The 12,679-nt window shown below is 40.2% G+C and overlaps 1 protein-coding gene across 2 annotated transcripts in view; it reads right to left on the minus strand.

Moving 5' to 3' along the window:
• qser1 (glutamine and serine rich 1) overlaps positions 1–12,679 on the minus strand; it is a 158,879-nt gene that overhangs the window by 30,118 nt on the left and 116,082 nt on the right. The window contains exons 6-9 of one of the 2 annotated variants that reach the window (XM_086008254.1): positions 7,422–7,538; positions 6,099–6,232; positions 3,528–3,748; positions 2,008–2,073 (exon numbers count right to left, since the gene is read on the minus strand). In XM_086008254.1, the coding sequence (XP_085864380.1) occupies positions 2,008–2,073; positions 3,528–3,748; positions 6,099–6,232; positions 7,422–7,538 (538 nt within the window). The remainder of the gene's footprint in view (positions 1–2,007; positions 2,074–3,527; positions 3,749–6,098; positions 6,233–7,421; positions 7,539–12,679) is intronic. The other variant, XM_086008255.1, reaches the window with a different exon arrangement.

The raw sequence follows: 12,679 nt of genomic DNA on the forward strand, positions 1-12,679 counted from the left end.
TAGAAGTCGGGGTCACCAATGCAGGAACGGAGGTTCCTATCAAAAAGACTGAGTTCGACTCAGGTAATTAAATTAATGAACTTTAATGAAACCAAACGAGTTTAAACTGGAAACTGCTAGAACACATCAATAACAGGTCTACTCTCCTTGAGGGCTCCACGAGGACTGATCCTCTGGTCAGGAGACTGACGTCATCACGTTCTTCCCGCCATTGGGGCATCACGTGACTAACGGCATGACGTCATCACGTTGAAACCGTGCTGTAAAGGTAACTAGGCATTGTACAGTCAAACAGGCACAGACAGTAACTACATTGCTGTTAAAGGAATTATGTACAACCGCTCTGAGTCCTTTGGTGGCTCCGCCACAATATATAATTAAGTACATAATCTAATTGATTTTTAATAATTAAAAATGCAGATTTAAAAAATAATTATTCCCATTTATTAGAGTCTTCCCTGGAACCCTGTGCTTACGGGATCCTGGGCTTCATGAATAGAGGTACAGAGTACAAAAGCGTGGAAATTATGATGAACCTGTATAAAACACTGGTTCGGCCTTAACTGGAGTAGTGTGTCCAATTCTGGGCACCGCACTGTCAGAAGGGTGTGAAAGCCTTAGAGAATGATTCCAGGGATGAGGGATTTCAAGTTACGTGGATAGACTGGAGAAGCTGGAGTTGTTCTCCTTAGAGCAGAGAAGATTGAGAGGAGATTTGATAGAGGTGTTCAAAATCATGAGGGGTCTGGGCAGAGTAGAGAGAGAGAAGCTGTTCCCATTAGTAGAGGGGTCGAGAACCAGAGGACTCCGATTTAAGGTGATTGGCAAAAGAACCAAAGGCGACGCAAGAAAAAACTTTATTACGCAGCAAGTGGTTAGGATTTGGAAAGCACTGCCTGAAAGAGTGGTGGAGGCAGACGCAATCACAGCTTTCAAAAGAGAGTTGGAGTCTACCAGGAGAAACAAAGTTGGATACCAAACAAATTTTTATTGAACTTCGTTAAGAAAGAAGAACATGCACTTATATAGCAGCTGTCACTTCAGGGCATCCCAAAGCTCTTAACAGCCAATTCCAAAATCCTTTTGGAATGTAGTCATAGTTGTAATGTAGGAAATGCAGCAGCCAAGGTCCCACAAACAGAAATGAGATCATGATCAGATCATTTATTTTAGTGATGTTGGTTGTGAGATAAAATATTGGCCAGGACACTGCGGAGAACTCCCCTGCTGCTCTTCAAATGGTGCCAGGTGATCTTTTATGTTCACCTCACAGCGCAGACAGGGTCTCCGTTTAACTTCTCATCCGGAAGACAGCACCTCAGACAGTGCCGTACTGCACTGAAGTGTCAACCTAGATTACCGACTCAAGTCTCTGAAGTGGGGCTTGAACCCACAACCTTTGGACTCCAAGGCGAGAGTGCTATCACTGAACCGAAGCGGACACATTATAAAGGAACAAAAAAAAGGCATCAACAAGACTGTTGTAGTGTTTAATATTATGCATAATTGGTAAAATTATGGATAATTAGTAAAATTTCCAAGTAATAACTAACGGTATCAAAGAAAAAAATTTCAGCTGGGAAGAGATCCTAGCATGCTGTCAATCTTCAAAAATGGAACCATGTCATAAAAGGTTATAAATCATGTTTTGTTCGTGGAGAAAATGCGAGCTTCCCTTCTAGTTTACACGTTTTAAAGCTCCGAGGAGCTAGCAAACATAATAGCTCCCTCAATGGCTCAGTTGTGAAAGGAAACACACAACTGAGCAATAAGATCAGAAGGTCCTAGATTTGATTGCTATCTTTGCCGAGTTATGGGGGGTGTGGGGGGGGGGGTAATTGGCCGGTGTTCCCACTTCTGACCGCTGTCGAATTACCCAGCTGGAAACTGCAGAAGTTTCTTCATCCAATTGGATCAGTATGTATATACATTATATTTTATTGGGAGAAAAATCACAGATAGTCCAGGGCAACAATACTGGAGCAAAAATGTACTTAATTTGCAAACCTGATTTTTGCTGAAGGTTTTTGACTGTCCTTCCCTGTGTATTCACTTTCGAAAGGAATCCATTGTCTGAAGAAGAAGGCATGTGTGAAGTCTTGTTAAAGATCTGTTTAATATTTTTATTTCCACCCCTCCTTTCGTTCTATCAGTTTTCTCTCCTCCCTTCCTGAAGACATTGGCACCTTGCTGGAGTACAGTTCCATGAGCAATAGGCACCTCTTTTTTCAATTGAGTGACCAGGGGGATCTTGCTGAATCATTTTTAAGTTAAGGTGACACATTAAATCTTTATGGATAGATAGTCTGTTTTAAACAAAATGTTAACCTTTAATTTCTAACACAGAGTTCCTGATCTCAATGTGGAGAAGCACACACCAACAAAGAGAATGAAGATTTTAAAAAAGCAAGTACAATCTGTACTAGTCTTGCACAGATCTTAATGGATTGGGAAATGCTGCCTTTTTAAAGAGTGCAGGTTTTCAAGGGCTGAAAATTTGATTACCAGCATATGAACAAGTACCCTTTTAATTTGAAAAGTTCTCAAGTTATGTCAAAATTTTTGACAGCCTGGGGAACTGGGTTTCAGTGTGTTGGAAACTGCTCCTTTATCTCCAGGACCTGGGTTTAATTCCATTCCAGGCTGGTTAGATGAAAGTGTGCTTGCTGTACAGCAATATCTTAGTGGGCATGTAGACCTAATTGGCAATGCTAGAGAAGGATCCCGGGTGTGAGAAGCAGAAACATTTATACTGGTATAGTAGGAGTGCTTTTCTGAGCTTGGCAATAAGAAACTCTTGCACTAAGTTACAGGGAGTTATCTTATTTCTTACAGGGAGTTATCTTATTTCTTATATTCAGTGATAAAAAAAGAAATGAGAAATCAAAATTTATATAATGGTTCCCCTATGTTTCAGGAGTCAAATAAGACCTGAAATCAGCCAATTGTAATGTATCTTCAGTTATGCATGCTGGATTGGTGCTGTTCTGAACTTGCTTGAACATGTGCGGGCTACCTGCCAGTATGGGGAGAAAGCAGGGACAGGGTACTGAATTTGGATGATCAGCCATGATCTCATTAAATGGCAGAACAGGCTCGAATGGCCTACTCCTGCTCCTATCTTCTACGTTTCTTAATTTCGGCAAATGACAGGATAGCCTGATGCAGATTTCTGACTGAATGGCCTCTCCCTATCCCTCTTTCCACCCTGAACCCAGATATAGCACGCTTGAATGTGACAAAAGACTGCATGGAATCTTTAAGAGTCCTTTGGGATTTCCACACATTAGTTCCTTGCAAAATACTACTTTAAGCATGGTTTTGAAAATAAAATTAAGTTATAACAGCTATGGGGAAAGTTTTAGCAAATTAAACATTTTAATGTAATAATCTAAATGATTAACACTGAAAAATTCAGAACCAATCTTGGTTCCTTTTCAGGGATGACACCATTTAGAAATGGACTATGCTCACAGTAAAACCCATTAAAAAACAAATGAAAATGAAGAAATGTAATAAGGCCTTACCATCTTCATCATCACTCTGAGTTTCAAGAGAAGAGTCCGAGTGGGATGAATACTCCTCCTTCAGCCATTTCTTCCGTTTCTTCGGTGGTGGTTCAGCCTTTACCTTGACTTGTTTAACTTGTTTAACTGGCCTAGCTTTGGATTTTGCTGATGAACCTTTAGGTGCTGCAGAGTTACTGACGGAGACTTTATTACTAGAACCCGTCCTTGATTGGCTATGCCTAAAGACAAAGATATAAATGAAGACAGCCTAATGTGCAGTTCTAAATTCATTTTAGATTGGACAAATGTACAGCGCTAATTGTTCAACTTATACAATGATGACATGGATAGACTTTCAATTGAACCTCAAAGTGCCAGGTAAGCCTTCGGCCATTTAAAATTATTCTTCCAGAATAATCACTCTTATCTTCAACAGTTACCATGACACTGCTGAATATGCAATATTAACATAGCAAGTCAATAAGTCCGGTGACAGACACTTTAAGTATAAAAATAGTTGGATGTAGGCTGAAATATTTCAACATGGCACCATATTATAACCTATACCCGAGTTTTCTTTCAAAAGAATCTTGGATGCCCTTCTAGATATGATCAGATAAAGACCCCACCCCTTAGAATAAACCAACTGTGTTCCAATCCTATACCCTTAAATCAAGTACAGGAAACTTTCTGATATCCGGCACTGACGGGACCGAGCTGGTGCCGTAACATCAAAAGTGCCGGACATACCAGAGTTAATGTTTAAACATACGGAACTGAGAAGCTCCGTGAGAATCAACAAACCCTGTTGCTTCAAAACAGTCGGCTGCAGCTGCAAGCGTCTATAGCTGAAGCTGTTGCTATAGCTACAGACCTTGCAGTGCTTGACTGGGGAAAAAAAAGCAACGAGAACTAAAAAAATATAGAAAACGGCTCCTGATTTTTGCCGTTAGATCGAGTATTCCGGACATATAACCTCTGGATAAACCAAAGTTTCCTGTAGTACTTTTAGGAATCCAAAAATCTAGCTAAAAGATTGGATTTTGGGGGGGGGGGGGGGGGGGTGGTAAGGAAGGTCAGCTTAAACTATTCAGGGTAACAATTTACATTTATTAAGTGCCTTTGAAGAAAACAAACATCCCACATTTCACACAGGCTACAGGACGATATAGATGGGTTGGTCAGATGGGCAGAAGAGTGGCAAATGGAATTTAACCCTGAAAAGTGTGAGGTGATGCATTTTGGGAGGACTAACAAGGCAAGGGAATACATAATGAATGGTAGGACCCTAGGAAGGACAGAGGAACCTTGGTGTGCATGCACATAGATCCCTGAAGGCAGCAGGACAGGTAGATAAGGTGGTTAAAAAGGCATATGGGATACTTGCCTTCATTAGCTGAGGCATAGAATATAAGAGCAGAGAGTTTATGATGGAGCTGTACAAAACGCTAGTTAGGCCACAGCTGGAATACTGTGTGCAGTTCTGGTCGCTACACTATAGGAGGGATGTGATTGCATTGGAGAGGGTGCAGAGGAAATTCACTAGGATGTTACCTGGGCTGGAGCGCTTCAGCTATGAAGAGAGACTGGACAGGCTGGGGTTGTTTTCCTTAGAGCAGAGAAGGCTGAGGGGGGACCTGATTGAGGTATACAAAATTATGAGGGGCATAGATAGGGTAGATAGAAAGGAGCTTTTCCCCTTAGTAGAGGGGTCAATAACCAGGGGGCATAGTTTCAAGATAAGGGGCAGGAGGTTTAGAGGGGATTTGAGGAAGAACCTTTTCACCCAGAGGGTGGTTGGAATCTGGAACTCACTGCCTGAAAGGGTGGCAGGGGCAGGAACCCGCACAACATTCAAGAAGCATTTAGATGAGCACTTGAAACGCCATAGCATACAAGGCTACGGACCAAGTGCTGGAAAATGGGATTAGAATACAGTGCTTGCTGGCCGGCGCGGACGCGATGGGCCTCTTTCTGTGCTGCATAACTCTATAACTATGACAGGAGAAATGGATGGCAAGCAGTAATAGTTTGTTACCTGAACCCCAATTGGATCGGAGAGATAATAGGTTATAATATATAGTGGATATAGAATTTTTGACATCAAATTAAAAAAAATTATTTTCTTTTGATGGTAGAAAATTTATTAGACATTGTTGTCTTTTCTATTGAAGATAAAAGTACTGCCACATGACACAGCACCTCAAAGATAGTTTGTCAGGTCATTTTGGATATTGAATTGCAGAACAATTTACTACCCTGTTTATATAAGATACAGATTCTATTATGTACAGATCGAAAAAAAGTGAGGTTGGTGGAAACCATATGTTCCTGACAGATATAGTTGCCAATTAAGAACAGTCAGTGTAGTAAAATTCCACATGTATTTTTCCTCACCCTTGCCACAGGAAAGTGAATTCAGCCAGCCTTGCAATGTTAAGATAATATTTAATTTGTACGAAAAGCTTACTGGCCCTGAAAGAATTCCATGTGCTACTAATAAACCACTCAGAAATTATGTCTATTCAAGCCAGCTGAAAACCAACACACCAACATCGAAATGGACAAAATCAAAAATATTTTTCGTACCTTAAAGTTTGCAACGGTCTGTTTCTTGGCTTTTTGGAACAAACTCGAACGTAATCCTTCTTGTTTACATTTTCGATAAACTTCACATACACCCGTTTGTATTTGGTTTTTGCATCTCCAAAGTATCCAAGATACTATAAATTAAGAAATTTAAAAAACATTTTTAAAAGATCAGTGTTTCAGAGCAATTTCTTTATGTACATGCATCTGTCAGCCACTTACACGGAGCCAAAGTATTTAAAAAGTTGTCATTCTGCTACCTTATTAAAAAAAAATGCAAGAACTACAGTATTATTTCTATTCTATTTTTACCATTTCTTTCGCTCAACCGTCCTCACACCTCGACAAATACAGGATACTGCTCTGTGTTTAGTAACACAAATGCCCTATAATTAACAAGCTCCTAAGGCACCCCATTATCTTGGGAAACTTAAACCCAAGTAACTTGATATCAAGAATGAGAAATTTTGTGAGCATCAGCGACTGAAGAGGAAAAAGTGAAGAATATTTGTAAAACTTTGATGTACAAAGTAAATTGGTGTCAGGATCCCACTAGCTCTTGTCTGCTGTTCTATTGTTTGCAGCTTGGTTTTGAGGAGTCACTGGAATGATTGGCATGGTAATGGTGGTAAATTAAAACTTTCAAATGTCTAACAAATTCTGATCCTTTTATATTCACTGGTGTAGAATATCTGAAAAAAACAATATCCAAGGAATTTAAATAGCGCCAGCACATACAGATCAGTAGAGTTTTACTGTAATTCTCCAGGTGACATCGCTCTGTGCTGCTTTTAAATGGGTCACATGTAGAAATCAAAGCAGCAGAGGTATGCAATGTGGGAAATCATGAAGGCTGAGTTAGGTACAAAGATTTCAAAGTTGTAAGTAAACAAGTTACAAGCACAACCAAACATTTTCCTTCTTAAAAATTTTGCAAAATTTTATGCTCAGACAAGGAAGTGGGACATCTCCATTGTTCTACCCAGTGCCAGCATCAAGCATTCCCCGGACAAGTAAAGTACAATTTGGGAGAGAGAGTACAGCTCTCTTTACTCTGTTCTTCAATGCATTTTAGACATTTTACTGGGACAATCTGTATTTTAAGATAATTCTTTAGAAGCAACATATCTTTAAGCTTCATCAGACCATGTTTCAAGACAAAAGATTAGAAAATTTACTGAGTGCTAGCGTAGCCTTTTCATTAAAATGTAAGCAATTAAAAAAAATTCTAAGTAATAAACTGTTTATATTGTTCCCCCTGTATCAAGGCATTGCACATACTTCTATATACTGTACTGTAGATAATTAAGAGATTTCACTCACGCTGTTGGTCGCAGAGAATTGTCTCCGTCCATCTTTTACTTCAGGCATAAATTTTTGTAACAAAGCTTTTTGTACCTTCCATATAGCAGGAGGTTCTCTACCTGTGTTTAAGGCCACCTACAAACAACCAACTTAGCATTAGAAAGGAAAAATAAAACAGTTTCATTTTCAGTCACTGATCCATACCAATACCGCAACTGTCTGGATGAGTTCAGAGTCAGTTTGAGAATACAAACTTTGCACATTTAAAATATTCAAACTGCAATTAAATCAACTTGGATGGTAGTGTCCTGTCGATTCAGAGTTTTGAACACAGGAATTCAAAATTGAAGCTGATTCGGGGGGGAGGGAACCTGCAACTTGAGAGTCCAAGTCTTGCTCAAATTTAGATGGGGAATTACACATAACTTGCCTCCAAATATCAGTACATTTACAACTATATTCAAGGGATACGCTGATTTTATATAAATGCTATTAACCATTAAGATTCTCTTAACTATATCCAGGTGCTATTTCAGAGGCACTTAATAGCCCTGAGCATTATTTAAAATGAATGAATCAAATTAATCCATCAATGCTCAGTATCTCTAAGAAATCAAAGACTTTCTGATCTAAACAATTTGCACTTATATTGCGCCTTTTATGTAAAAATACATCCAAGATGCTTTAGCAAAGTGTAATCAGACAAAAAATCAATACAGAGCCGAAGAAGCTATTAAGAGCTTGGTAAAAGATGTGGGTTTTACGGTAAGTAGGAAAGCTTTAACAAAGTTACGGTAAATTTAAGGTACCCAGCACAGCAGCAGTCAAGTCGTCAGTCATTTTCATAATAACAATTTAAGAGTTCTAGTGGTCAGACCTAAACTTCATCTTTCTAGTAATTTAAAAAGTCATGGAAATTTATGACCAAATTGCTCCTTTAGAGTTTGACTTGGATGGTGACCAAACATCCTAAATAGCATAACCCACTTAAGTGAACCAAGACATGGCTGCTACAGCTTACTCATCATTCTCAAACTCCGAAAATAACTTTCAAATGAAAAAAAATCAAGTACGGCCAGACTCGATTTGGAATTCATTTTGTATCACAATTGTTTTCCACTTTTAAAGTTTTTCGGATTCCAATAAACAGAAGACAGCTACAGGAAAACTAAATTATCTACATGGTTGTGGACCATCCAGGTAGGAACACATTTGAAGCACTACAAATAAAGCACTAGATTTTGACCAATGACACTTGCAATTTCAAATAGATTTTTACATTTAAAGTAAACTCCAGAATACGTGGACTTCAAGAATATACAGATACCATGTAGTACTTTCTCTCTTCTGAGGGTGTCAGACAGAAAGATCAAAAATTGAACTGTACTGGAAACCCCTGCTTAGTGTATTTCCTAAGGTTTGCTTCCATCCCCCACATCATCAAAAACTGACTGAGTGGAGTCAGCTTAAGATTTATTTTAAAATTTAACAACTGCACTAATCACCATACTAGCTGGATCGCCCTGACCCAACCCGTCACTATATTTATCACTGTTGCAATATGTGTAATATGTTCAGTGTTTATTGTATTAAACAAAACAATTAGGTTAACTGGACTCTTCAGTTATGTATATTACTGACCAAACTCTCAAAATGCCGTTGGTCAAGTGACTAGGGAATGTATCTTAAGTATAGATAAGATCGATCTGGTAAAAGTAAGCACATTCCTAAAAATAATTTTGTATCTACATACCCATCTATGAATATTTGGTCTACAATCAGTTCAAGATGTTGTACAATGAGCATATATCTGTATAGCATATAATTAAGTTAATTACTACACAGATATGTGTCTCAGCTATCAATTCCATCTTGGAGTTCTAGATTTCACTTGTAACCATTTCAAGGGAAAATGTCAATTATCCTGACAAAGCTCACAAGTAGATGCATTTCATTTCCTCAGTCCATTCTTCTTTTGAATCCTGCACTAGTAAAATTGGAATGATGTTCTTCAAGAATGCAAAACACCAACAATTCATAGAATCATAGAAATCTACAGCACAGGAGGAGGCCATGTGGCCCATCGTGTCTGTGCCGGCCAAAAAAGAGCTCTCCAGCCTAATCCCACTTCCCAGCTCTTGGTCCGTAGCCCTGTCGGTTACGGCACTTCAAGTGCCTATCCAAGTACTTTTTAAATGCGTTGAGGGTTTCTGCCTCTACCACCCTTACAGGCAGTGAGTTCCAGACCCCCCCCCCCACTCTGGGTGAAAAAAGTTCTCAACTCCCCTCTAACCCTTCTACCAATTACTTTAAATCTATGCCCCCTGGCTATTGACCTCTGCTAAAGGAAATAGGTCCTTCCTATCCACTATATCTAAACCTCTCATAATTTTTGTAACAACAACGTGTTTATATAGCACCTTTAAAGTAGTAAAACGTCCCAAGGCGCTGCACAGGAATACTTTAAGACAAAAAATTTGACACCGAGCCAGATAAGGATAAATAGGGCAGGAGAGAGGTAGGTTTCAAGGAGCGTCTTAAAGGAGGAAACAGAGGTAGCAAGGCAGAGGTTTAGGCAGGGAATTCCAGAGCTTAGGGTCCAGGCAACAGATGGCACATCCACCAAAGGTTGAGCGATTATAATCAGGTATATGCTCACGAGGGCAGAATTAGAGTGCAGATATCTCGGGGGGTTGCGGGGCTGAAGGAGATTACAGAGATAGGGAGGCCATGGAGAAATGTGAAAACAAGGATGAGAATTTTGAAATCGAGGCGCTGCTTAACCGGGAGCCAATGTAGGTCAGCGAGCACAGAGGTGATGGGCGAACGGGACTTGGTGCAAGTTAGGACACGAGCAGCAGGGTTTTGGATGACCTCAAGTTTATGTAGGGTAGAATGTGGGAGGCCAGCCAAGAGTGCGTTGGAATAGTCAAATCTAGAGGTAACAAAGGTACAGGTGAGGGTTTCAGCAGCGGAGGAGCTGAGGCAGGGGCGGAGACGGCGATGTTACGGTGGTGGAAATAGGCAGTCTTTGTTATGCTGCAGATATATGGTCGGAAGCTCATTTCAGGGTCAAATATGACACCAAGATTGCAAACAGTGTGGTTCAGCCTCAGACAGAGTTTGTGGGAACAGAAAACAATGGCTTCGGTCTTCCCAATATTTAATTGAAGATAATTTTTGCTCATCCAGAACTGTGTTGGGACAAGCAGTCTGACAATTTGGAGGGGTCTAGAAAAAAGGTAGTTGGGTAGAGCTGGGTGTCATCAGCGTAAATGTGGAAACTGACGCTGTGTTTTCAGATGATAAAGAAAGATATAGATGGGTTGGTCAGATGGGCGGAACAGTGGCAAATGGAATTTAACCCGGAAAAGTGCGAGGTGATGCACTTTGGGGGGACTAACAAGGCAAGGGAATACACAATGAATGGAAAGACCCTAGGCAAGACGGAGGGTCAGAGGGATCTGGGTGTGCAAGTACACAGATCCCTGAAGGCGGCGGAACAGGTGGATAAGGTGGTAAAAAAGGCATATGGGATACTTGCCTTCATTAGCCGAGGCATTGAATATAAGAGCAAGGAGGTTATGATGGAGCTGTATAAAACACTGGTTAGGCCACAGCTGGAATACTGTGTGCAGTTCTGGTCGCCACACTACAGGAAGGATGTGATCGCGTTAGAGAGGGTGCAGAGGAGGTTCACCAGGATGTTACCAGGGCTGGAGCGCTTCAGCTATGAAGAGAGACTGGGCAGATTGGGTTTGTTTTCCTTGGAGCAGAGGAGGCTGAGGGGGGACATGATTGAGGTGTACAAAATTATGAGGGGCATAGATAGGATGGATGCTGAGGAGCTTTTTCCCTTAGTAGAGGGGTCAATAACTAGGGGGCATAGATTCAAGGTAAAGGGCGGGAGGTTTAGAGGCGATTTGAGAGAGAACTTTTTCACCCAGAGGGTGGTTGGAGTCTGGAACTCACTGCCTGAAAGGGTTGTGGAGGCAGAAACCCTCACAACATTTTAGAAGCATTTGGATGTGCACTTGAAATGCCATAGCATACAAGGCTACGGGCCAAATGCTGGAATATGGGATTAGATTAGACAGGGCTTGATGGCCGGCGCGGACACGATGGGCTGAAGGGCCTCTATCCGTGCTGTATTACTCTATGACTCTATGACTTGCATTTATATAGTGCCATTTACGACCAGCGGACTACACTTCAAAAATACTTCATTGGCTGTAAAGCACTTTGGGACATCCAGTAGTCGTGAAAGGTGCTATATAAATGCAAGTCTTTCTTTTCGTGTTGTCTTTTCCTGCACTCTAAGGTGCCTCTGTTCCTCTACACTTCAGTCCCCTATCATTTTTGTGTATTCCCTTGCCTTGTTAGTCTTCCCCAAATGTATTACCTCACACTTCTGAACTGAATTCCATTTGCAACTTTTCTGCCCACTTGACCAGTCTGTTGATATCTTCCTGCAGTCTATGGCTTTCTTCCTCACCATCAACCACATGGGCAATGTTTGTATCATCTGTAAATGTCTTAATCATGCCCCCTACATTGAATTCATTCAAAAGCCTCCACTTCTCTTAAAATGTTTTTAAAACTTCCACCATATTAATTATGCTAAGAAAACAGATTTGTGTTACCAATTACTTCACGGACTTTCAGAGTCCTCGTCTTATCACCACAAAATTGAGCGCTTTAATTTTTTTCTCATTCTTCTAAATGTTCCTTTAGACACAACCACTTCCTTAAAAGCTTATACATATGTGGCTCTGATGACTTAATCATTTTGGCAATATTAGCTTCATTACAAAGCTATGCCCTTCAAAAAGCTTTAAGTTAAATAGAATTAGAAATATATTTCTGATCACGTTAAATCATAATTTTGCTACATGGTAAAACATTAGCCTTTTATCTTAGAAAAACAGAACCTTACTTCACATAATTCTTGCCATGATTTCATGACAAATAAAAATGTTATGAAAGTAGAGAAACAGATTTGTAGAACACAAAGTGGAGCAGCTGTGTTGTGGGAGAAATGAGAAAAAGGCCAACATAGGCTCCTGTATATAAATGTGGTCAAGTGATTTGCATCATCTCAAAGGGATACGCTGGTACCAGCAATAACAACTTGCATTTATATAGTGCCTTTAACGTAGCAAAGCGTCCCAAGGCGCTTCACAAGAGCGTTATCAATCAAAATTTGACACTCATCTACAGAAGGAGATATCAGGAACGATGATCAAAAGCTTGGTCAAAGAGAGGCGAGGCCATGG

Source organism: Somniosus microcephalus, chromosome 15 (genome assembly GCF_052327205.1).
Source record: "Somniosus microcephalus isolate GS21.2 chromosome 15, FLI_Smic_1.0, whole genome shotgun sequence".
Lineage (NCBI taxonomy): Eukaryota > Metazoa > Chordata > Chondrichthyes > Squaliformes > Somniosidae > Somniosus > Somniosus microcephalus.